Source organism: Myotis yumanensis, unplaced genomic scaffold (genome assembly GCF_028538775.1).
Source record: "Myotis yumanensis isolate MYYU_CA2020_CCGP unplaced genomic scaffold, mMyoYum1.0.hap1 SCAF_5, whole genome shotgun sequence".
Taxonomy (NCBI): domain Eukaryota; kingdom Metazoa; phylum Chordata; class Mammalia; order Chiroptera; family Vespertilionidae; genus Myotis; species Myotis yumanensis.
Window position 1 is genome coordinate 107218440 of NW_027223756.1, and position 26338 is coordinate 107244777.

Genomic DNA, 26338 nt, shown 5'->3' on the forward strand with positions numbered 1-26338 from the left:
AGTGAGGAGGGAGGCAGAGGAGGAGCCGAGAAGTGGGAGTTGAGGTGAAGGGAGAGGTAGGTGAGGCCCAGAGTGGGGTGCCTGCCTGCCCCTTTCGCGGGGCCGTCATGGGCGCAGTGAATGCCATGGGCTCGGGGTTGATTCTCTCTCGTCTGCTACCTGCGCCAACAGCCCCTCCTGGAGGCAGAAGCCTTTCATCCTGCTGGTAAAGAGCGAAGGGCTCACAATGCAAACATTCAGGGTAGCCTGGCCTACGCTTGTCACCCTCAGAAGAGACTCCTTCTCCTTGCCAGTGGAGAACCCGTTACAATGTGAGCATGAGTGGGCAGTCAGGCAGGGCCGGGACCAGCCTCAGAAAGGGAGGGGGGCAGAGGGAGGCCTGAGGGCCAGGGGCTGGGACAGAGCTCAGAACACGGCCATCTGCTCGCAGCCGCTGTTCCCACAGGAAGGAGTGAGCGTGGGGGTTACGGGGTGCACTCATTTGCACAGCGGTGGTGACTGGTGGGACCACCAGAAGCTCAAGCCCAGCCCAGGCCAGACTGGCTCAGCAGATAGAGCATGGTCCTTCGAACTGCAGGGTCCCAGGTTCGATTCCCGTCCAGGCACGTACCTTGGTTGCAGGCTCCTCCCCACCCGGGCCCTGGTCAGGGAGTGTGCAGGAGGCAACTCATCGATGTGTTTCTCTCACATCGATGTTCCTTGCTGTCTTTCCCTCTCTCTTCCACTTTCTCTAAAATCAATGGGAAAACATCCTTGGGTGAGGATTAAAAAAAAGCAGCAGCAGCAACTCAAGCCCAGGTGTCTGCCTCTAAATCACTCACCTGCTGCCTGCTGCTCTCCGTCTTCCTCGGCATTATCATCATTGGGCAGACCTGGCCGCCAGCAGCGCCCCCCAGCTTCAAGTTCAAGGGGCCCTGGAATTACATACTCGACTCTTACTCAAGAAGGAAGATGCCATTTTTATTTTCTTATCCAGTTTCAACAACACAGAAAAGCCACGTCACGTTGCCTGGAGGGGAGACCACCAGCCACGCGTGTACGAGACTCTAAATCCACACGTATGATTCCAGGACGAGTCACTCATGTCTCAAAACTGTGCGTTCATGTTTAAGGTCCGATTTTTATGGGGAAATGACTTAAGGTGACTCCTTTTCATCAGTCTACCAGTGAGAGAAGTCTCTGGCCTCTGCTCACAGTCACTTCCCTTCCGATGATGGAGACGTGACATTAACGATGAGGGCGCTGTTGCCATGTGCACCACGGCCTGACCCTGACGCAGCTGCCCCGGCCCAGGACGCGAGGGGGCGGTCACCGGGGCCGCCGTGTCTTCTCAGGGAGGTCGCACAGCTTGACCTCGATGTGGCCGTGGCTGAACGCCTCGCCCTTGGTCTCCTCCACGGCGTCCTCCCTCCGGCCCAGCGCGGCTCGCCTCTGCGTCATGGCCGTCCCTGAGGGTCCACGCCGCCGCCATGCGGGGGACAGGGTTTCCCTCACCACACAGCAGCACATGGTATCCAGGAAGTTCTTTTTGAAGTTCTCGTTCATAAAGGCGTAAATGATGGGGTTGCAGATGGTGTTGGCGAATCCCAGGAATTGCACGACGGCAAAAGTCATCTTGATGGTGACCTCATCATGCTCCTCCTCGAAGCTGCCTGGAACAGAGGCACATTGAGAACGCACATTTGTCTTAATGACCCGAAAGTCTTTGTGTTCATGTTTAAGGTCAGATTTTTATGGGGAAATGACTTAAGACAGCAAGGAACCTCGGTTCACACTTGGGCGAGTGGTTGAAGGTGTGGAAACTGCTCCAGGTCGCTCTGGGGGGAGCAGGGGTGTCTGCAGAACGCAGCCCCGTGAGGGGCTTCATTCCCAGAGCAGCCAGGCTGACCACCACGCCGGGCCCAGCAGACGTGGGGCTCACGCATCCAACCGGACTGCAAGCTGCAGTTACCCTGGGAGCCGTGGTTGCTCCGCAAACGTTCCCTGTTACAGAAACGCGGTCATCGGAGAACCGCGCCACGTCGGAGGTCATGGGGAGACTTCCGGAGGGCGGGAATGCACGGGTTACTGAGTTCATGGGGCTCGGGGCAGGGCTCTCGCTGGGGACAGAGGCTGCCTCCTTTCCCGACACCTGTGTGACTCGGGGGCGCAGAAGGCACAGCATGGAGGGAGGGTGTCAGAGCGTTCCTGGCCCGTCTGTAATTATTAAAGACGTGGTTGCGCTCAGACAGAATTCTCTGCCATGGAATGGTCTAGTCCAGTGATCGGCAAACTCATTAGTCAACAGAGCCAAATATCAATAGTACAATGATTGAAATTTCTTTTGAGAGCCAAATTTTTTAAAGTTAAACTATATAGGTAGCTACATTGTTATTAACTTAATTAGGGTACTCCTAAGCTGGCCTTTGCTAAAAACGTCCTCAATCTGAGGGGTCAGCAAACGTACCCCCACTTCTTCTAACGCCACTTCTTCAAAATAGACTTGCGCAGGCCGAAAACCGACTTCTGCGCATGGGCCACGAAGTTTCAATCGCACTGTACATGCGCGCCCGCACATGGTATTTTGCGGAAGAGCCACACTCAAAGGGCCAAGAGCCTCATGTGGCTCGCGAGCTGCGGTTTGCCGACCACGGGTCTAGTCGCCTTGCAAACACGAAAGAAACCTATTCAACATTCGGTACTTGATTGGCCCCGCGCATAGCGACACATTTCCCAGGTGCGTTGTGCATTCCGGCGGGAGACGCAGCAGGGCCCCTCAGGGGAGGACCACACTCACTGTATTCCACCAGCATGTGCACGACGTGGAAAGGAGCCCAGCACGCCACGAAGAGGGCCACCACGGTCACCATCATGGCCACAGCCCGCTTCTTCTTCCTGGGCCCACGGGGACACAGTGTCTGTTAACCTCTCCCTGGGAAGCGTGTCGGATCGATAGCAGAGCTCTGAGCCCAGACCGCTAACCATCATTCCACCGACGTTAACAGAGTTAACGATCAGTTTAATATGGGCTGTTCGTCACCTTCCCGTCGCCATCACCCTCACCCCCACATCTCTCACATTATAAACACCCTCGGACGTGTGCGCAGAGGGGGCTGGCCTCCCGCGGGCTGCTGGGCACGGGTGATGTCATCAGTCTTCCCAGCAAGCCTTTGACGGGCGCAGAAACGGGGCCCCGCGAAGGTCAAGTAATCTGCAAGGTCAGACTGGCCAGTAAGGGATTTAAAGGAAGAAGGGCTCCTTGGGTTTAAGTTTAGGCAGCCTGACTTCCGTGCCTAAGCTCTTATCCTTTTACATTGAAGGCCACTCGCCCCTGTGATAGGAAAATATCAATATTTACGAAATATGGGCAGCCCTAAGGATATAATTAAAATGCAAACCTTTATTATATCTCTAAGTGACATCATTAACCAGGATTTCAAACTAGTTTTCTCCATGACTCCTGTAAAGGCGACAAGCAGGTGCAAGCAATCGGCTCATTCTCCTGGTGCCTTAAATCTATACAAGTTCGTAGTCATTGTTTCTCATTTCAACGTGGCAGCCCTTTCTTCCCAGGAGGGAGGGGCGCTGAGTCCCTGGAAGTTCCAAGCTGCTGATCATCTCCTGCACTGAGGGAGGATGGCTTCCTGCAAACTGGGCACCAGGGGGCGCTGCGCACGTGAAGAAATGCAAAAGTCTCCTCAAACCACTGGACTTCTCGCCAGGCTTTGTTTATTTTTGTTTTTAATGGCCATTCCGTGTCGATTGTAAAATGAACCATAAGTTGCATTTTAAATTTTCCCGCTAATGAATGCAATCAAAAAGCAATGCCCTTTGGTAAAGATAAAAGATATCAATAAAAATGAAAGAAAATAGCACGTTCTGGCTTCTCAAGGATGTTCCTAAGTATCATCTCACATATTTTAGCGTCGTGCCTGGGCAGGAGGGCCGGGGGACGGACTCCGTGCTCCCTGGGACCCGTGAGGAAGGCGGGGCGGGAGGAAGGAGACTTCCGGGCTGTGAGTGGCAGGCAGGGGAGTCCACAGCTCTCCCACCTCGTCCTGCTGACATACCGACGGAACAGACACTGTCTAAACCCCGAGGAAGCTTCCATCTGAGAGGGTGGATGTGGGGGCTGGTGAGCTTGCTCTTCCTTCCTGCCACACATGGACTCTCAAACGTGTACAGAGAGCTCATCCCTACACGCAAGGGACAAATGGCACTAACAAACACACCCCAGAATTCTGAGGTCCCCAGTAACCGCCCCGTCCAGCACAACTAATTAAAAACATTTGAGCCCAGCTGACGTGGCTCAGTGGTTGAACGTCCACCTATGAACCAGGAGGTCACGGTTCGATTCCCGGTCAGGCCACATGCCCGGGTTGCGGGCTCGATTCCCAGTTCAGGCCATGCAGGAGGCAGCCAACAAATAACATATATATATACACACACACACACACACACACACACATATATATATATCTTTAAATATATATATTTGAACCTGAGGAGAACTAAACCGACCTGACGATTTTTGACATCTCGTTTCCATGGATGGTTCGAAGCACCGAGCTGTCCCCCACTCTCTTGTGGACCCAGAGTTCGTAGCCGATCTTACTGTACAGGCTGAGCATCACCAGCAGCGGCAGGAGGAAGAGGATGACGAGGATGAAGGTGGTGTAGACCTTCTGGTGCACGGGGCTGGTCCACTCTTCCAAGCAGCAAACGTGCTGCTTTTCATAGAGGAAGTCGTACTTAACCTTTGGGATGAGAATGGCTGGGTGAGGAGAGCCAGCAGCCAGGGCTCACGGGGATGCAGACCCTGATGTGGTTACCATGGGGACATGCCTCGCACGACATACAATTTGATTGTCCTTTCATTCTGAACTGTGGGGTTTTTTTTCCCCCACGTCGCTGCTTAAATTCTTCGGCGTTTTAATACTTTCTTTTCTATTTTAAGTGGAATTGAGGTCCAAAGCCTGTTCGCTTTCTATCTCTCTCCACTCTTTTTTAATTTTAATTTTAATTTTTTTATCTCTCCACTCTTTACACTCTGGTCATAAGTTTTCAATGGGGTACAAGAACACTTCAATGACCGACATATGAATGAAAATACCAGTTACAATGTCACCCCAATAAATTCAATAAAACAAGAGATTCTGAGGTGAATGAGAAAGTGGGATCCAAACTGTTGCTGATCTAAAAATATTCAGACTCAGTGATAAGCCTTTGAGGGGTGTATTTTATAGAAAGTCAATGTCTGTTTATTAATACCATTTCTGACAGACTCATCTCATCGGTTCAGATGTATTTCTAGTAACAACATTAAGAAAAAGAGCAATGCTAATAAGAGACAAAGTAAACATTTAGCATGTATTCAAAAGTCATTTCTCTGGACAATAGGAATAAACGTTAGGAATTTATCAAAGCGACTGCCATTTTACCCACTCTGGCACTTTCCAGATGAAAGATACTTATGTCTTAGACTTCCTTCTGCCTCCATCCCCAGCAAATTTTATCTCCACTCTTCAATGCCATTTGAAAGCGGCGGGGGGAAGGGTTGTATACTCACCAAAGATAAACTTCACAGTCTGATCTAAGCGTTATTTACAGACACAACTAACTGGGAATGAAAACGCTCAGTGAAGAGTAAGTTAAAGATCCAGACTCCCCGGGAACAGGACATCAAAATGAAATCCACCTGACTCCATGCAGATGGCGCCAGCAGCACAGGTGACCAGCCCACAGGAACAGGTGTGCGCTGGCGGAATGACTAGTTGCTATGATGAGCACTGACCACCAGCCGACAGACATTCAACACAGGAGCTGCCCCCTGGTGGTCCGTGCACTCCCACAGGGGGAGCACCGCTCAGCCAGAAGCCGGGCTCACAGCTGGTGAGTGCACCTCCAGGGCAGCACTGAGGATGTCTGACTGACGGCTTAGGCCCACTCCCCACCTAAGCCGGCAGTCGGACATCCCCCGAGGGCTCCTGGACTGCGAGAGGGTGCAGGTTGGGCTGAAGGACCCCCCAACCCGAGTGCACAGATTTCATGCACCGGGCCTCTCGTTGTCCTATATGTCAGCCCTGGGAGGGAGCCTGCAAGAAGAAAGCAAAGGCGTCAGTGGTGCTTTACGGCACCAGGTGGCCGTGCCAGCCTCAGTCAGGCTCGCACACACTGGCTCTGATAGAATGTAGGCGCGAGAAGGAGGCCGTGGGATGCATATAAATATGTTTATTTGCTTTGAAGAATGAACTCATACTTTCTCCTGACAGAAAGCAAATCTGATTTGGCTGCTCTACCCGGCAGCAAGCACTGGCTTTGTCACTTGAATTATGTGTATTTTCTATAAACTAAATCAGTTCCGTAGATTTAAAATCTATTTGGAGCATGTGCTACAATAATTATATTTATTTTTGTTAATCCTCACCCAAGGACATCTTCCCATTGATTTTTAGGGAGAGTGGAAGAGGGAAGGGAAGACAGAGAGAAACATCCATGTGAGAGAAACACATTGTTAGTCTCCTGCACGCACCCCGACCAGGAGCCTGCAACCAAGTACATGCCCTTGACCAGAATCGAACCCGGGACCCCAGATCCCCCCAGAATCGGTCTGCAGGCCGATGCTCTATCCACTGAGATGAACTGGCTAGGGCTAAAATAATTGTATTCTAAAAGCAGACAAATCTCTTAGAGTTCTGTGGGCAGGAAATGGACCCCACGGTGGGAAGGTGGGAATGGGTTGGGCCGTTTCTGAATGGGGCCCCTCCTGCGGGTTTCTTGCCGGAGAACAGGCCTCGGAGAGGGTGCGGGTCACAGAGTGCCAGAGCCCATGCTCCCGGAGCAGCCACCGGAGCAGGAGCAGCAGCCGGAACATGGGCAGTCTTCTCTTGGAGACATCCGTGAAGTAAAGGCTCAGTCACAGGCCACAGTCACACTCAGGGGCACCTGCCCTTCTGTCCCCACTCTGCTCAGCAGCCCCAGGAGAGAGGGACAAGCGAGGAGGCGGAGAAGAAGGGGATGGGCACACCCCCTCCAGCGGGCTGGATGCTAGACCCACAGCAGCTCCCACTGGGGAGGGAGACGTTGCCGACCCACGAGGATTCGGGCTGATGGGGTCGTGACACCAAGCTGAACATGTTAGCGACAAACTAGCACTGTCCTGGCGGTGAGGTGACCGGAGGAACGGTCTTGTCTGAATGACCGGAGGAGCGCCAGGCCCAGGCCAGGCTTCGTCCTGCGTCCCACCAGGTAGCAGGGAATGGAAGGAGCCGGCCTCCTGCCCATGTGTTGGAGCCTCACTCACTCAGCATCCACTTAGGTCGAGAATCAAGCCGCATGCTCCCGGACAGAGACGTTCAGGAAAGCAAAACGGAGCCATTCTCTCACATCATCTACTAAATAAACTCCCAACAGGCTACAGGTTCCGTGCAAGGCCTAAGGGCTGAAAGCATAAACCTCCGAGAAGAAAGCAAGTAACTATCTGACGTCCGTCTGAGTGATATCTTTTTGGACACATCCCCTCAAGCAAGAGAACAGAATAGAAACCATCAAATGGAACTGCATCAGACTGAAAAGCTTTTGCTCAGCGAAGGACACCGCCAACGAAGTGAAAAGGCCGCCGACGGACTGGGAGGGCTTGTTCGCGAATGGTGTGCCCAATAAGGGGTTGGTCTACAGAACAGAGTAAACTCACACAACTCAATCACAAAAAAAATAACAATCCGGTCGAGAAATGGGCAGAGGACGTGAAAAGGCATTTCTCCAAAGAGGACATACAGGTGCCAGCAGACCTAGGCACTAATCAGCAGGGAAAGGCAAGTCAAACCCACAGTGAGATGCCACCTCACACCTGGCAGAGTGGCTACCCTCAGGAAGTCCACAGACACACGTGCTGGGGAGGATGTGGAGCGAAGGGAGCCCTCGTGCACTGCTGGGGGGAGTGCCGACGGGTGCAGCCACCGTGGGAAGCAGGATGGCGATTCCTCAAGCTACTAAAATAGAATTACCCTATGACCGAGCAATTGCATTTTTGATATTTACTCAAACACACACACACACACACACACACACACCAATGAGAATGCTGATTTATCTGCAGCCCTACATTCACTGCGGCATTCTCTACAATAGCCAAGGTAGGGAAGCAGCATAGGTGTCCATCGATAGATGAGTAGATAAAAAAGTTGAGGTAGCCTGGCCAGCGTGGCTAGGTGGTTGAGCATCAACCTATGAGCCAGGAGGCCACAGTTCGATTCCCAGTCAAGGCACATGCCCGGGTTGCGGGATCCATCTCCAGTAGGGAGCATGCAGTAGGCAGCCGATCAATTATTCTCTCTCATCATTGAGGTTTCTATCTCTCTCCCTCTCCCTTCCTCTGTGAAATCAATAAAGATATATTTTTTAAAAGAAGATGAGGTATATGTGTGCAATGGAGTACTACTCAGCCATAAAAAAGAATGAAATCTTGCCATCTGTGACAACATGGATGGATATAGAGGATATTATGCTAAGGGAAATAATACTAGGCAAAGACAAATACCATGTGATTTCGCGAATATGTGAGATCTAAAAACAAAACAAAACATAACCAGACTCATAGAAACAGAGACCACAGGGTGGTTACCAGAAGGGAGGGGAGAGTGGGGTGAGCAGGGGAAGGGGAACAGAGTCAACAATATTGTGATGAGTGCACAGGATGAAGATGACCCTAGAGTCAGGGGGTGATCACATTCTAGGGTCTAAAAATCCCTATGTTGTACACCTGAGACTAACATACCCACTATAAGATTGCATATCAACTTGATTAAAATTTTCAAAATAAAAATAAATAAATAACGCCAGGTTTTAAGTGGACCCTTGTCTGAGGCACATCTGACACCCTTGCTGGTGGACCTCGCATGCTGTGTTGATTTCAAAAGCACAGAAGGACGCACAGTTTGAACGTTGTCTTAGGGAGTCCTGGGTCCGACCCCCACCTGGGTTTGAAGACCACTGTCTGTGCTGGACACGCCCCCAGTGGGCGGGGACACTGGAAACCAGCAGGGCCCCGCCTGCTCTGTGACTCCCCAGGCAAAGCGGGGCCCAGCTGACCAAGAGGCTGGATAAGACAATCCCCCCACGTTTCCAATTCAAACTGCAATTTGTCACTGAATAGAAGACAGGTGAGAAAGGACTTAGGACAGAGAATCAACTAATAAGAAGATAATCGATCACAATTTTTTTATGTGACTTTAAAATAAAAATATTTGGAGCGACCCCCGGACACTCACGACCTGACTGGCCACGCAGGACCCTCGGCGAGCCACGTCCAGCTGCAGGAAGATGCAGACACTGACCCTGGCCAGCCTGACCCACGGAAGGTCAAGGAAGAACGAGGTAAAACAGCGGGGAAATCTGAACACGTGTTATTTGAGTCCGGTTGGAAAACTGCCAGTGAAATCATTGTGTTCACGCAGATTCGCTGAAATCTCTTGCAGGAAGGAAAAGGATTTCAATCAAGAGGGCGGGACATTCTCATAGTATCAATATCAGCCCCAGCCCCGAACCCACCTCGAGCCGCTGCACGTGCCACATGGGGGCTCCGACGATGACCGCCACCAGCCAGACCACACCTGCAACAGGGCACAGTCATCAGAATACGACTCAGTCGAGCAAAACACGCGTGCTCAGTCCTCTAAGCATACAGACTCCAAGGCCCCGTGCACCCCGTCACCTCCCCAGGAGCCGGGAATGGTCTCCTTGCATGTTCTCACCTCCACCCTCTCAGCCCCTCAAAAGTGCTGCTGGAAGAGTCTCCCTAAAACACATTTCCAATGTTTGAACGTCTGTAACAGTGTCCCGTTGCCTCCAAGTAAGACCCGACCCCCTGACATGGTCCCCAAGGGTCTTTGTCATCTCACCCACCTCCTGCTTCCCTCCTACATGTCAGTCCATGTTCTTCCCACCGAGTCCCCTCCTGGGGCTACAGAGCTGGCTTCCGTCCCTGCACCGGAAGGCACCGTGCTGCTCCGCTCCTCCATGCTGGCCTCCCGGATTGGCACCTGCTCGCACACTCTCTGTGCACTCCTGCTCCAGGACTTGACTCAGAGCTACCTCCTCTAACAGAGCTTCCCGGGCCACTGCCCTGTCCAGCTAGAACGGGCCACCTGGATTCTCCCAGCCAAGTAGGTGCTCGCTGCATGAATGAAAAACTGAAGCATGACATGGATCACCCTCTACAATGTCTTCTCGAAGAGGAAAGTCCGTTTACCTTCACTGCCCTAAGATGGGCACTATTTTCTTATTTACGTAACAAACACAACAGCAGAAACCGGGAGGCTGTTGGGAGACTTGCTTTAAGGATGGGTCCTTCGCAAGGAGCAAGAGAATCTTCAGAGCCTGGGACGGGGCCGGAACCAAGAGCCCGACATCTACCGCAAGGAAAACTTCCCGCTCCCACGCCTCTGCTCTTCCCATATGAGCAGGACCAGTAGGGACACAGTGGGTTGTCTTGGGTTCAAGGAACCAAGGAACTGAGACTCACTTAAGCCACAAAAGGCTTTTTATAAGGACACACACCACCGGGCACACTGCCCAGAGACTCTGTATGATTCAAGACAGTCCTGTGCCTGTCTCTCTCTCTCTCTCTCTCTCTCTCTCTCTTCCCCCCACCTTCCCCCTGCCTCTCTTTCATCCCTCACTTCTCTATCATCTATCTGTCTATCTACCTATCATCTATCTATCATTTATCATCTATCTATCTATCATCTATCTGTCTATCATCTATCTATCTATCATTTATCATCTATCTGTCTATCATCTATCTATCTATCATTTATCATCTATCTATCTATCATCTATCTATCTATCTATCTATCTATCTGTCTATCATCTATCTATCTATCATTTATCATCTATCTATCATCTATCTATCTATCTATCTATCTATCTATCTATCTATCTATCATCTATCTATCTATCTCTGCACATGGCCAGGTACGTCTATTCCACCCCACTCCTCACTGTATTACGTTTGTTACCGTGTGTCCAGTCATTTCTCCAGCCATCAGTGGTGTTTGGACGGAGTTGAGTCTAATTCACTTAGCTCAGTGCCAATCCCGGGTGCAGGGCGGGCTCAGGGGCAGACACCTAAGGCTGGGGGAACACTGCGGAGGGGTCTGTGAGCTCTGAGCAGGGAAGTCTGGCATCAGCCGCTGGGGCAGGTGCACAGTCATGGCCGGAGGTGGGAGAGGGTCCTGGGGCTCTGAGCAGGACCCGCCTGGACTGCCTGTTACCAACGTTGCTTTCAGATGGCGAGCCCGCTCGGCGCCTCTTTCCTTTTTAATAACTCCGTCAAGAGCTGCGCTCGGGGCCCTCCGTCCACACCACCCGCTGCCTCTAGATGTGCTGATGGTGAACGGCTGCCAATTACTAAGAGCCAAGAGGCCTTTGAATTCTTTGTGGGAAGGATGCGACATACATTTTGATGAACTCAAACAAGCAATTTTGTCCCGCCTGGTTGGTCTCCTTGAAATGAGTGGCTTTCGGAAGCCCTGGGCCCCCCGGAGAGCGCGAGAAAGGCTGGCCCCACTCTCCCGCTCTCTGGGTGGTCACTTTGCTAGTAGCTGCTCTGGGAGAGGAGCTTGTTTCGCCTAATGCACTCCACGCTGCCAGGGGCCTGGGCTGTAAACGGCTGGATGCAGTGATGGGGCAGAGTCCCCCCTGTGACTGCGGCTCCGGGACGGGATGTTTCCCTCCAGGGCCCGCTCAGCAGCCTCGTGGACGGATGCAGGGAGCCAACTGCCCAGTGGCTGTCTGTCAGGGTCAGCAGCACCCGGCACCAGTGTTCCCGCGGCCGAGCCTTCTGGGCAGCACCCCTGTTCTCCGCTTTTCTAAACACACTTTTCCTGCCCCTGTGTGTACTGGGCATCGTAGCCACCTCTGGGGTCGGGAAGTCGTAAGGACTGTTCCCGCAGCCCTGCCACCATGGGCTGGCTTAGGTCACGAGCCCTAAACCGAAGGGGCACATCTGGAATGAGAGGCATGGTGCTGGGGTGGGCCTGGAGGGGAGAGGTGAGGGTGAGTGGGCCCAGAGGACAGGGGGCAGGGTGGGGTGGGCCCAAGGGGAGGGGGGAGGGGGTTGGGCCAGAAGAGAGCGGGAGGGGGAAGGGAGAAGAGGAGGGGGGAGGGTGAGGAGAGAGGGGGAGGGTGGGGTGACAGAGAGGACTGAAACCGGATCACCTTCCCTTTGCGCCCGCGCCCTCACCCCCTCACCCCCCTCACCCAGCGTGGTGAAGGCCCTGCGGTTGGTGTAGCGGCACTTGGCGCGGAGCGGGTGCACCAGGCCGTGGTGCCGCTCCACGGCGATGCAGGTCAGGGTGAGGATCTCCGTCACCACGGCCGTGCACTGGGCGAAGGGCACCATCTTGCAGACGAAGGCACCTGCGGCCGGGAGACAAGGGACACCTCAGAGGGGGGAACGCTGGGGAGGGAGACAAGGGACACCTCAGAGGGGGGAACGCTGGGTCTGCGTGGGGATCCGTTCACGCTGAGCCTCCGTCGAAGGCTCTGTCTGCAGCGACACCACAGAGCGCCGTGGCCCAGAGGGTACCCGCGGGCAGGTGGGCTCCCTGAGGGGCTTCCGAGCTCCCAGGCTGTGTGACCCAGGAACAGAGCTGACAGGGCCTTTGAGACGGGCAGCAGCAGGCGGCCTGGCCCACCCTGCAGGAGAGAAGGGGGGTGTGGGGGCAGCCTTCTGGGCCCCACAACCTTTGGTCCTTCCCTCGGGGGCCTGCCAGTCACACACAGGACCAACTCTCCCCAAGACGCCCACACCCCTATTCCTCTGCTCTGCTCCTCCGACCTCCTCCTGCCTGGTCACCCAGTTTCTCTTTCTTAAGCCTGTGGCCCCGGGCAAACCCTGGCTGCAGACGTGGCTGCGACGATATCGTTTTGGATCTGTGCACCCACTGCAGCCTTGTGTGTCTGACGTCTTCGCGTCTGTGTTTGGGAGCCCGGCCTGCCGTCTCCGTGGCAGATGCGTCTTGCTCGTTGCCACCACACGCATTGCTCTGCACGGTCACCTGGGCATCAGCTCGGGGACAGAGACCGCTGAGAAGGCCTGTGGGCCACACTGTCCCCACGCTGAAGCCCATCCCCCTCTCCTTTCCTCAAAGGCGCTGCCACGCTCTGCGGGGCGGGCTCCTGCGGGCTCACCCGTCCCTCCCTCCCTTCCTTCAAGGGAATGACCTCCCCAGTCCCACCCTCACGTCCTGCACTGGAGTCTTTGCTCAGATGTCACCTTCTCAGCCAGGCCGGCCCACTGTCCCCTCCCTCCTCTCAGTCCCCGTCTCTCTTATTCCACTCTCCCCCCTCGCTCTGTCACCTGCGGGCCTCCTGTCTCCTGCACTGACGGTTGGTTTTATTGTTTGCTGACAGTCCCCGGACCTCTGAGAAGGTAAACACACCGAGAGCCAGGCTTCTGCCCCTTCATGCGCCCAGGCCATGCGGTACCCACGGCGGCTCTCAGCGAGCTCGCCCTGAGCGAGCCACAGGGGGCTCTTAGCCACACAGGGGCCTCCTTTCCTCCTGGGAGAGGCCCCCTGGCAAAGGCCGCCTTCCCTGATCCCGCCCCTTCTCCTGCAGGTCTCCCGGAGTTTCAGACACACCAGCCACCGTTTCCCCGTACGAGTCTTCCCAGGGGCCCCAGCTGTTCCTCAATGGTCTAGGGGGACCCCCGTGCACAGGGGGGCCTGGCTAATGCAGAAACCATACGACTGCCCTGTCTTCATGGGTCTGAACACCTCCTTCAGTGACTGCGCCTGAAATGTTCACACCTTTTGTGCTGGAGTTTCCACATGGTTGCTTTACATTGAACTTGGAATCAAACTTGAAACGGACGGGGGCCACGTAATAGACAGTTTCTGTGGCTCTGAGATTCCTGTGACTCGGGGGAAATGGAACTAGGTGTTGCTCCCGATACTGCCCTTCATGCCCTTCTCCGAAGCTCCAACCCTGGTCCAGGTCCCCAAATCCTAACCCTGCCCAGAGGCAAGGCCTCTCTTGCCCGGCACCATCGTTTAGATCAGCGGTTCTCAACCTGTGGGTCGCCAGCCTGTGGGGGTCGAACGACCCTTTCACAGGGGTCGCCTAAGACCATCGGAAAACACAGATATAATTACATATTGTTTTTGTGATTAATCACTGTGCTTTAATTATGTTCAATTTGTAACAATGAAAATACATCCTGCATATCAGATATTTACATGACGATTCATAACAGTAGCAACATTACAGTTATGAAGTAGCAACGAAAATAATGTTATGGTTGGGGGTCACCACAACATGAGGAACTGTATTAAAGGGTCGAGGCATTAGGAAGGTTGAGAACCATATGTGTTTTCCGATGGTCTTAGGCAACCCCTGTGAAAGGGTTGTTCGACCCCCAAAGGGGTCGTGACCCACAGGTTGGCGACCCACAGGTTGAGAACCACTGGTTTTGATGCTAAGTGCAGGAATTCCCTTTTAATACTAATATACTTTGTGGTTTGAACACTGCTCCTACTGTGAATGAAGGAGCTTTACTTCAAATCCTGATTTGTATGTGATACTTGTGTAAATGAACATGTGAAGACATTCCTTATCTGCACATTTATCCTCTCTTAGAAATTCTGATGAGAATTTCTTCTATTCTTTCAACCAAGTTGTGTTGTTATTTTCTTAAGGTGGACAGTCCAAGGTTAAGTGAGCATCAGAAGAAACATTCCATGCAGTGGACACGGAACCATCGTCACACAGTTCAGGCGTAACTATCCCAACAAATGAGAATGACTGTCGCAGTGGCGTCTCCTTGTAGCGCTATCCATCTTGTCCATCGTAACCGCGTGGGACATCGGCCCCCTGACTGCCTGGTGTCATCTGATTCATCCGATCTCGGTGGTAGGTGCTCTGAAGCCCAATGTCACCCTCTGTGAAAAGGGACGGATAAGACCCACCCGTCCCGTGAGTACATGTGAGTATTTCACACAGTGCGACGAGCACCCGGGACCGGACATGTGTTTGAATAAATGGCAGCTTTTCGTCATCATCAGGCAGCCAGGCTAAAGCGTTGAGCTCAGTGTGGCACAGTGGAGGCTGGCAGGTTGCCTGTGGCTCACCTGCCCCGCGCAGGACGTCTCGTTCTACAGGCTTATTTCCCAGTGACGATGCCACAGCGCCGAGGAGAGGTGCCTTCCTGAGGGCACACAGCCGTGTGTGACCGCATGGAGCCGGGCCCAGGTCACGACGCCCTGTCTCAGTGCAGCTCTCGCCCATTTGCTCACACGCCACCCGTTCCATAGTCCGCGGGACAGGTCTGCACCAAGCCCTTGTTCTACTCGCTGTCATCTTGCCCTTGTTATGGATCCAGACAGCATTCGCCCAACGCACTACTTCTGATGTTTTCTCCAAGCAACTTGCTCAGAAGTCGCCAACACTGGTCACACCCAAACTTGGTCACATCCCCGAGTTCCGTCCGTGTCCTGCATGGAGCTTATCTCGGCTGAAGGTCCGAGTTCTTCTAAAAAGCAGGGGGGTGCTCTCCGGCTCCCTCCTCATTTATCTTGATCTTTGTTCCTATTCGAACCTGCTCCGCTTTGCCCTTTTTAACGCGGGGATCATTTTTCAAGGTCTGGCGGCCTGGAGCGAGGGAGGCCCTGAGGACTTCGGTTTTGTCTCTGCCCTTTACGAAATGTCAACCGCCGGCCCTCCCTTCACTTTTAGCTCCTGTTTCTGGTGGCTCTTCAGTGTGCTCCTTCTACGCGTTAGCCTTCCCAATGGACTCGTGCAGGTCTAAGCTGTTTTTCAAGAATGTGTTCTTTGTGACATTTCTTCCCATAAATGGCAACCTATGGGAAGCGCTGGCCAAGTGGCTCCACTGGTTGAGTGTAGCCCTGTACACCGAGAGCTTGGGGGTTCAATTCCCGATCAGGGCACATGCCCAGATTTTGGGTTCCATCCCAGGTCAGGGATCAGGGAACGTATGGGAGGCAACCCATTGATGTTTCTTTCTCTCTCTCTCTCTCTCTCTCTCTCTCTCTCTCTCTCTCTCTCTCTCCCTTTCTCTCTCTCTCTCTCCCTCCTCCTTCCTCTCTCTCTCTCTAAAAATCAATAACAACATATCCTCAGGTGAGGATTAAAAAATAATAATAAAGCCCATCAGTAGATGAATGGATTAGAAAACTGTGGTACATCTACACGATGGAATACTATGCTGCTGTTAAAAAGAAGGAACTCCTACCATTTGCAACATCATGGATGGAACTGGAGAGCATTATGCTAAGTGAAACAAGCCAGTCAATGAAGGAAAAATACCACATGATCTCACTCATTCATGGATAATAAAGACCATTACAAACTTTTGAACAATAATAGATACAGAGGCAGAGCTGCCTCAAACTGATTGTCAAACTGCAGTGGGAAGGCCAGAGAGAGTTGGGGGGCAGGAGGGAGGGGAGTAAGAGATCAACCGAAGGACTTGTATGCATGCATATAAGCATAACTAATGGACATAAGACACTGGGGGGTAAGGGAGGGTAGGGGTTTGTCAAGGGCGGGGGGGAAAAAAGGACACTTATGTAATACCCTTTGTAATACTTTAAGCGAAAAATAAAAAATAAAAAAATAATAATAATAAAAATAATAATAATAAAAATAAACTGGGATAATCCTACAATTCCTGGTGTAGGGCACTGTTTCTTGGGATGCCCTTCCCTTTTTTCCATCTGGGGCCGTCAAGTTTTAAATCAGTGTGCTTCTCGGAGCCTGCCTGGAAAGGCTAGTTCTTATATTTTCATTGTCCATCTACCTGCATTTCTCAATCTCAACACAATTTCCTCTGGTGCATGAACTCTGCTCCCTGTGGGCAGGTGAGGTAGGAGCCCCTCCTGGGGAGACAGGCAGACATAGGTCCTCCCAGGGTTGCAAGAGCCAGTGAAGATGAAGAGGGTTGAAGGTATGCGGTCCGGTGCCCGCCAGGTCACGAGCGACCACGGACCACAGCTTAGACGCTGCTGCCGACCTCTGAGCACCCTTGGCTCCCTCCTCCAGCTTCACACCGATCCTGTGTGCCTCCAACATCCTTCTAGTACATTCCCTTCTCAGCGGTTCTCAGAACGAAGTGAACTTACTTGACATCCTTTTTGTTTGTTACTTTTTCTCTAGCAGGTACGTTGCCTAAAGTGCAGAATAGGCTGGCCAATGCTCCTTCTGACAGCACAGTCCAGTTCTGACGGTTTCAGTTTGCCTCCATCGCTGCTTCCATTTCTACTTGAAAACCGCAATGGTTCCCCTTTGCCTACTGGATCGGATTAGAAGCAAATGCTTTGGTTTAATATTTATCGCTCTCCCGCCTTAACTTGCTTATGCAGTTTTATTTCCAGAAGGTAAACGCTTTTCTGGGCACGAATGGTGTCCACTGACCTATACTCACACCCGCCTTCACCTCCCATCACACACAGTGCAGGCCTCAATAATTTAAATAGGAATAAGAGCTCATTATTTCTAAAAATGAGGCTTGGAAATAGAAAACAATTGAGCCAGTATTTGTTTTCACGCCAGTGTAACAGTGGCTCTCAAAAGGATTCAAGTGAAAAGGACAGAGTGAAACGAACAGAGTACTCACATGCAGGAAAGAAGAAAATCATTCTTAGGTTAATTTAGAAAATGGTACAATGAGCTATAACTTAATGAAAGCATCTAATGATGATATCCACGCTGAAGAATTTGTTCCAAGGTTGGTAAAAGAAAACAATGCGAGTTGATTTTGTTCTTCGTTTCTAGCTCTTTAAGATGTAATATTAGGTTCCTGGGATTTGAGGAAATAATAAAAATTAGAGCAGAATAGAATGAAATAGAGAACAAAAATACTATATAAAAATTAATACAACAAAGATCTGGTTCTTTGAAAAGATTAATAAAATTGACAAACCCCTGGTTAGACTCACTAAGATAAAAAGAGAAAAGACCTGGATGAACAAAATCAGAAATGAAAGAGAAGTCACCAAGACATCACAGATATACAAAGGATCATACTAGAGCAGTGGTCGGCAAACTGCGGCTCATGAGCCACATGCGGCTCTTTGGCCCCTTGAGTGTGGCTCTTCCTAAGCCTTAGGAGTACCCTAATTAAGTTAATAACAATGTACCTACCTATATAGTTTAAGTTTAAAAAATTTGGCTCTCAAAAGAAATTTCAATCGTTGTCCTGTTGATATTTGGCTCTGCTGACTAATGAGTTTGCCGACCACTGTACTAGAGTATTATGAAACACTGCCTGCCACCAAATTTAATACCTGGAAGAAATGGGTAAGTTCCTAGAAATATATAACCTTCCTAGACGTAATCATGAAGAAATGGAAAATCTCATTAGACGGATAAACACTGAGGAAATGGAAACAAACATCAAAATCCTCCCCCCAAAATAAAAGTCCAGGACCAGATGGCTTCACCAGTGAATTCTACCAAACATTCAAAGAAGATTTGATACCTACCCTTCTCAAACTCTTCCAAAATATTGCAGAAGAGGCAATACTTCCTAAGACATTTAATGAGGCCAGTCTAGCCCTGGCACCATAGCACTAGAAAACTGCAGACCAATATCTCTGATGAATATGAATGCAAAAATCCTAAACAAAGTACTAGCCAATCGAATACAACAATACATTAAAAAAATAATACACTATGACCAACTGGGGTTCATTCTAGGGGCACAAAGATGGTTCAACCTATGCAAATCAATGTAATACACATTAATAAAACAAAGGGTAATGAGCATATGATCTTATCAATAGATGGAGAAAAGGCATTCGATAAGATACAACATCCATTTGTGATTAAAACACTCCATAAAATGGGTATAGAAGGAAAGTACATCAACATAATAAAGGCTACATATGACACACCCTCAGTCAATATCATACTCAATGGTGAAAAACTGACAGCTTTTCAGGAGCAAAATAAGGCCGTCCACTCTCATCACTTTTATCCAACATAGTTCTGGAAGTCTTAGCCAGAGCAATTAGGCAAGGGAAAGAAATAAAAGGCAGCAAGATCGGAAGGAAGAAGCAAAAGTGTCACTCTGCAGATGACATGATCCTGTAAATAGAAAACCCTAAAGATTCCACCAAAAAACTATTAGAAACAATAAACAAATGCAGTAAAGTTGCAAGATACAAAATCAATGTACAAAAATCCACTGCCTTCCTTTATACTAACAATAAAGCTTCAGAAAAAAAGAAATGAGAAAAAAAAACAATTTCTTTTGCAATAGCAACAAAAATAATAAAATACTTAGGAATAAACTTAACAAAGGAGTGAAGGACCCATATTCTGAAAACTACAAAGCATTATTAAAATGCTTTATTTAAAGAGATTGAAAAAGACACAGCAAAATAGATAGTCCATGTTCATGGGTTAGAAGAATCAACATTGTTAAAATGACCATATTACCCAAAGCAATATACAGATTTAATGCAATCCCCATCAAAATCCCAATGTCATTCTTTGAAATAATAGAATAAAAGTCATCAGATTTTTATGGAACCACAAAAAAAAACAACCCTGAATAGCCTAAGCAATCCTGAGATAAGAAATTAAGCCAGAGGTATCATACTACCTGGCTTCAAATTATACTACACAGCTACGATAACCAAAACAGCATGGTATTGCCAGAGAAACAGACACACAGATTAATGGAACAGAAATGAGCTCAGAAATAAAACCACGTGTATATGGGCAAATCTTTCTTGACAAAGGAGCCAGAAACACATAATGGAGAAAAGAAAGCCTTTTCAATAAATGGTGCTGGGGAAATTGGAAAGCCACATGCGAAAGAATGAAACTAGATTACAGTTTGTCCCCGTGTACAAAAATTAATTCAAAATGGATCAAAGACCTAAATATAACACCCAAAACTGTAAATTACATAGAAGGAAACATAGGTATTAAACTTATGGACCTTGGTCATAGAGAACATTTTATAAATTCGACCCCAAAGGCAAGGGAAGTAAAGGCAAAAATAAGTGACTCAAACTAAAAAGCTTCTGCACAGCAACAGAAACCGACACCAAAACAAAAAGGCAACCAACCTGAATGGGAGAGGGTGTTTGCAGACAGCAGCTCTGACAAGGGGTTAATATCCAAAATGTATAAAGAACTCACCCAACTCAATACCAAACAAACACACAATCCAATTAAAAAACGGGAAAAGGCCAGAACCGGTTTGGCTCAGTGGATAGAGCGGACTGAAAAGTCACAGGTTCGATTCCGGTCAAGGGCATGTACCTGGGTTGTGGGCACATCCCCAGTGGGAGATGTGCAGGAGGCAGCTGATCGATGTTTCTCTCTCATCGATGTTTCTAACTCTCTATCTCTCTCCCTTCCTCTCTGTGAAAAATCAATAAAATATATTTTTAAAAAAATGGGAAAAGAACCTGAACAAACACCCCTCCCAAGGAGACATACAAACAACCAACAGATACAGGAAAAGATGTTCAACTTCACTGGCAATTAGGGAAATGCAAATCGAAACTACAGTGAGCTACCGCCTCACACCTGTTAGAGCGGCCATCATCAACAAGACAAGCACTAACAAGTGTTGGAGTGTGTGTGGAGGAAAAGGAACCTCATTCACTGCTGGTGGGAATGTCAACTGGTACAACCACCATGGAAAACAGTATGATGGTTCCTCATAAAATTAAGAATAGAGTTACCATATGACCCAGCAATCTCTCTTCTGGGTCAAAAATTCAAAAACATTTATTCACAAAGATATATGTACCCCGATGTTCACTGCAGCATATTTTTAAAAAATATATTTTTATTGATTTCAGAGAGGAAGGGAGAGGGAGAGAGAGATAGAAACCTCAATGATGAGAGAGAATCACTGATTGGCTGCCTCCTGCACGCCCCCCCCCCCCCCGCTTGGGATCGAGCCCACACTGGGCATGTGCCCTTGACTGGAATTGAACCCGGGACCCTTCAGTCCACAGGCCAATGCTCTACCCACTGAGCAACCCAGTTAGGGCCATTTCAGCATTATTAATGGTGGCCAAGACATGGAGATAACCCAAGTGTCCTTTGATAGAGGACTGGATAAAGAAGATGTGGTACATATATGTTACTCGGCCATAAGAAAAGATGAAATACTGCCGTTTGTAACCACATGGATGGACCTTAAGAATAGTATGCTAGCCCTAACCAGTTTGGCTCAGTGGATAGAGCGTCGGCCTGTGGACTGAAAGGTCCCAGGTTCGATTCTGGTCAAGGGCATGTTACCTTGGTTGCGGGCACATTCCCAGTTGGGGGTGTGCAGGAGGCAGCTGATGGATGTTTCTCTCATCGATGTTTCTAACTCTCTATCCTTCTCCCTTCCTCTCTGTAAAAAATCAATAAAATATATATTTTTTAAAAAAAGAATAGTATGCTAAGTGAAATAAGTCAGTCAGCAAAAGCTAAGAACCATATGACTTCACTCATATGGGGGATATAACACGGAAACTCATAGACACAGACAACAGTAGGGTGGTTACCAGAAGGAAGGGGGTGGAGGGGATAGTATAGGGACTGAGACATATGGTGACGGAAGATGGTTTGTCTTTGGGTGGTGGGCACACAATGACGTATACAGATCACGTATCCTAGAAATGTGCACTTGGAACGTTATGATCCTATTAACCAATGTCACCCCAATAAATTAAAAAAACATGAACAGACATTTACAGTTTTTTAACGGAAAGGCTCCTGATACAACCTCTACTAGTAAAACAGTGGTTTACCCAGACTCAGAAGCCACTGTGGGTAACGCCCTGCATTTCAGATCAGCCAGAGATGTGGCAGTGAAGATACCCAATGGCCAGACTGAAGTGCTAGCTCGGGGGATGCCAGGTAAGAGAAGAAAGAACGTAGACGGGCCCAGGCTAAGCACTCAGAAAGGGCAGAACCGGAACGTGAATGTAACACCACGTGCACTGAAGGAGCAGCGTCTGCTAGCGCATTGCACAGTGCGGAGCGAGAGGCAGCTGCTCCGTGCCTCTCCCTAAGCGCAGTGTTTTCAGGGACACGTTTCACTTCCGATAATCCAGGGATATTTGTTTAGGGCAGAGGTGCCTCATGTTTATGTAGCATCGCCCCCAAACACAAGGCAGCTGCTGCGGTGGCCGCGGAGGAAAGCTGCTGTGGGGACTGAGAGCCCAGTGTACACAAAGCCAGCACGCCATGCTCGAGCCCATCCAGTCGAAGGGAGAAGGGAGCCTGGGGTGGAGCTGGGGCTTCGCCTGCTCCTGCCCCACCTCCTGGGCTCCTGGCGCTGGGGAAACCTTGCTGTGGACTGTGCTAACTTAGAACCGTTCTTCTCGCCCGGCTGGTGTGGCTCAGTGGTTCAGTGTTGACCTATGAACCAGGAGGTCACGGTTCGATTCCTGGTCAGGGCACCTGCCCGGGTTTGACGGCTCCATCCCCAGTGTGGGGTGTGCAGGAGGCAGCCGATCCGTGATTCTCTCTCATCATTGATGTTTCTATCTCTCTCCCTCTCCCTTCCTCTCTGAAATCAATAAAAATATATTTAAAACAAAGAACCGTTCTTCTCATCTTTCTCCATGTGTCTCCTTTCTCCACATTTCCATCAGTTTTAACTTCTCTGCACATCCCTCTTGCAGGAGCCCGGCAAGGTCGGGGGCTTTGGTAAAATGTAGCTGCTCCGGCAGAGTGGCCGCTCCGAGGTCCACGTGGGACCCCCTGCGGGCAGCCTGCCTCTGCAGGTCCCGGCATCGGTCTCCAACTGCCCCTTTTAAAAGTGGTAACAGCTGGACACCACTGTCTGTGCGGTGGGCACTGCGCTCTCTGAGCGCTTTGCATCCACTTTTCCTGTCAGCCTTCCTCACAGCCCAGGCCTGTCAGCATTTACAGAGCATCAGTGGTTCTCAACCTTGGCTACAAGTTAGACTCTTTTCTTTATTTTTGTTTTTGTTTTTTTAATTTTTATTGAATTCAGAGAGAAAGGGAGAGGGAGAGAGAGACTGAAACATCCATGATGAGAGAGAATCATCGATCGGCTGCCTCCTGCTCTCCCCACACTGGGGATCCAGCCTGCAACCTGGGCATGTGCCCTGACTGGGAATGGAGCCATGACCTCCTGGTTCACAGGTCAAGGCCCAGCCACTGAAGTTCTGTTGGGAACTTCTGGAAATCCGGTGGCGGGTGTCACACTCAGCCGGTTAATGGGAATCTCAGGGCAGAAACAGGTGCTGTTTGTGAGCTCCCAGGCGGTGCCCAGCATTGCCGAGGCTGAGACCCGCTGCTCTAGGAGGAAGTCCCCACCAGCTGCTCAGAGCGCTGAGTCTGACTCTCTCTCTCTCCCCCAAGCAGCCATCTGCACCTGCAACAAATGCACTGGGTGTGCGGTTCCCAGGGCGCTGCCGCTACCTGGGGTGTTTGAAGGCCTTTCCTCTTTCCTGGAATTGCTTTCAGTCAATTTCCCAGCCACCATTAGACAGTCCTTCTCACTGACTGCAGGCCCAAAGAGGGAGCCACAGCGCTGTGTGCTGGGACCGTCCTGGCTCACTGGGGCTGCACCCACCACAGGATGAAGGCTGGGTGGACCCTCTCCCTGGCCCTAGGCACTCCCCGCCTCACCTTCCTGATGCTGAGAGCCAGGAGGAGACGGGTTAGAGCTGACTTCCCAGCTCCTGGGAGCTCTTCAGAAGGAGCCCTCCGCGCCTTAAGCTCCCAAACCTCAGTCACCACAAGTCCCCGTCTCCTGCCCCTCCCTAGGCTCTGGACAACCAGGACCTGAACATCCCCTACCCTGACCCAAGGCCCGCACTTCCCAACACTCCCACTGCGCTCTCCCCACACTGCGCTGTCCCCACTGCGCTCTCCCCACTGTGCATCCCCACTGCGCTGTCCCCACTGCGCTGTCCCCACTGCGCTCTCCACACTGCGCTCTCCCCACTGTGCTCTCCCCACTGCGCTCTCCCCACTGCCCTCTCCCCACTGTGCATCCCCACTGCGCTGTCCCCACTGCACTGTCCCCACTGCGCTCTCCACACTGCACTGTTCCCACTGCACTCTCCCCACTGCGCTCTCCCCACTGCACTCTCCACACTGCGCTCTCCCCACTGCGCTCTCCACACTGTGCTCTCCCCACTGTGCATCCCCACTGCACTCTCCCCACTGCACTCTCCCCACTGCGCTCTCCCCACTGCGCTCTCCCCACTGTGCTCTCCCCACTGCGCTCTCCCCACTGCACTCTCCACACTGCGCTCTCCCCACTGCGCTCTCCACACTGTGCTCTCCCCACTGTGCATCCCCACTGCACTCTCCCCACTGCACTCTCCCCACTGCGCTCTCCCCACTGCGCTCTCCCCACTGCACTCTCCCCACTGTGCTCTCCCCACTGTGCTCTCCCCACTGTGCATCCCCACTGCACTCTCCCCACTGTGCTCTCCCCACTGCGCTCTCCACACTGCACTGTCCCCACTACACTCTCCCCACTGTGCATCCCCACTGCACTCTCCCCACTGTGCTCTCCCCACTGTGCTCTCCCCACTGTGCTCTCCCCACTGCGCTCTCCACACTGCACTGTCCCCACTACACTCTCCCCACTGTGCTCTCCCCACTGCGCTCTCCCCACTGCACTCTCCCCACTGTGCTCTCCCCACTGTGCATCCCCACTGCACTCTCCCCACTGTGCTCTCCCCACTGCGCTCTCCACACTGCACTCTCCCCACTGCGTTGTCCCCACTGCGCTCTCCCCACTACGCTGTCCCCGCTGCCCTCTCCCCATTGCACATCCCCACTGTGCTGTCCCCACTGCACTCTCCCCACTGTGCTCTCCCCATTGCACATCCCCACTGTGCATCCCCACTGTGCTCCCCCCACTGCACTCTCCCCACTGTGCTCTCCCCATTGCACATCCCCACTGTGCTGTCCCCACTGCACTCTCCTCACTGTGCTGCCCCCACTGCACGTCCCCACTGCATGTCCACACTGTGCATCCCCACTGTGCGTCCCCACTGTGCATCCCCACTGCGCTCTCCCCACTGCGTGTCCCCACTGCGCATCCACTGTGCTCTCCCCACTACGCTCTCCCCACTGAGCATCCAGAGGCCTGATGTCAGCAGATGCTCACGCTTCCCCCATCCTTTCTTAGAACCTGCCTCCCCTCCTAATCTAAGTGAGGCCTGGCTCATCCACAGGTCACCCTCCTCAGCACCCACCTCCCACAGGTCACCCTCCTCAGCACCCGCCTCCCACAGGTCACCCTCCTCAGCACCCGCCTCCCACAGGTCACCCTCCTCAGCACCCGCCTCCCACAGGTCACCCTCCTCAGCACCCGCCTCCCACAGGTCACCCTCCTCAGCACCCGCCTCCCACAGGTCACCCTCCTCAGCACCCGCCTCTCACAGGTCACCCTCCTCAGCACCCGCCTCCCATCGTCTGTCTCTTCCATGGAAGTGGAAGGCTGTTCTTTGGGGCCCTGTTTGTCTGTCTGTGTTTTTGTTTACTGTGGACTTAGTGGACGGATGTTATGGGATGGGACGGACTCAGACTGCTCCTTTGGGTATTGTGATTGATCAGTTCAAGGAGATTGCGGGAGGCTTTAGAGCTCCCTCAGAAATTGGGAAGTTGTTAGGAATTGGATGGATTATTTAAACTCTGAATGAATGTCTGGTGAAAGCATGTGAGTTTAAAGGCAGGGAATCATTGTGCCTCGGGCCGCAGGAAAGGAAAGGTGCGCCTGGATGCGGAGGCTGAAGCCGGCGCGCGGCTGCCCCGGAGCCCGGCCGCGCCGCGAGCCCAGGCGGCTAGGCTGCGGCAGCGGCCCTGGGGGCTCGGCCTCCGGCCCGGTCGGTGGCGGGTGCTGGGAGAGACCCCGAGGCCACGGTTTTTCCCATTTGGGAGCTTCCTCGCCCTGCACGCGGCCAACGGTCGAAAGGGTTGGGGTCGCGGGGCCCGTCGCAGCGATGGGGTCCCCTTCCCCGCCCCGGTCCTGCCGGGGTTGTGGCTCGCGCCGAGGCCGAGTCGTGCGCGGGGTCGCGCCCCGGGGATGAGACGGGAGAGGCGGCGGCGGCGGCCTGCATTGGCCGGCGTTGGCCCCGGGCTTATGGCGAATGAGTGGAGCCAGGTGGAGCGCGGGGGGGCGGGGCCGGCGCGTCGCTCACGGGAGGCGGGAGCAGCGAGGCCCCAGTCGGCATCGGGTCGGGGGAAGGTCCCCCGCGGAGCCTGAGGGCCGGACACCCGGGAGGCCGGGGGCGGCGGCAGCTCTGGATGCGAGCTGGCCTCTTCCCATGGAGATCGCCCCAGCTAGAAATGTAAAAGTTTTAAAATGCATGTGGGATTTCTG

General features: G+C 51.8%; 1 protein-coding gene across 1 annotated transcript in view; it reads right to left on the bottom strand.

Annotated features, from left to right (window-relative positions):
- Positions 1-959: 959 nt before the first annotated feature.
- The window catches only part of QRFPR (pyroglutamylated RFamide peptide receptor), a 31964-nt gene continuing 6585 nt past the window's right edge, over positions 960-26338 (bottom strand). Inside the window, exons 2-6 of the mRNA XM_070414168.1 lie at positions 12241-12399; positions 9529-9590; positions 4501-4736; positions 2777-2874; positions 960-1652 (exon numbers count right to left, since the gene is read on the bottom strand). Coding sequence (XP_070270269.1) covers positions 1309-1652; positions 2777-2874; positions 4501-4736; positions 9529-9590; positions 12241-12399 — 899 coding nt within the window. The 3' untranslated portion in view covers positions 960-1308. The remainder of the gene's footprint in view (positions 1653-2776; positions 2875-4500; positions 4737-9528; positions 9591-12240; positions 12400-26338) is intronic.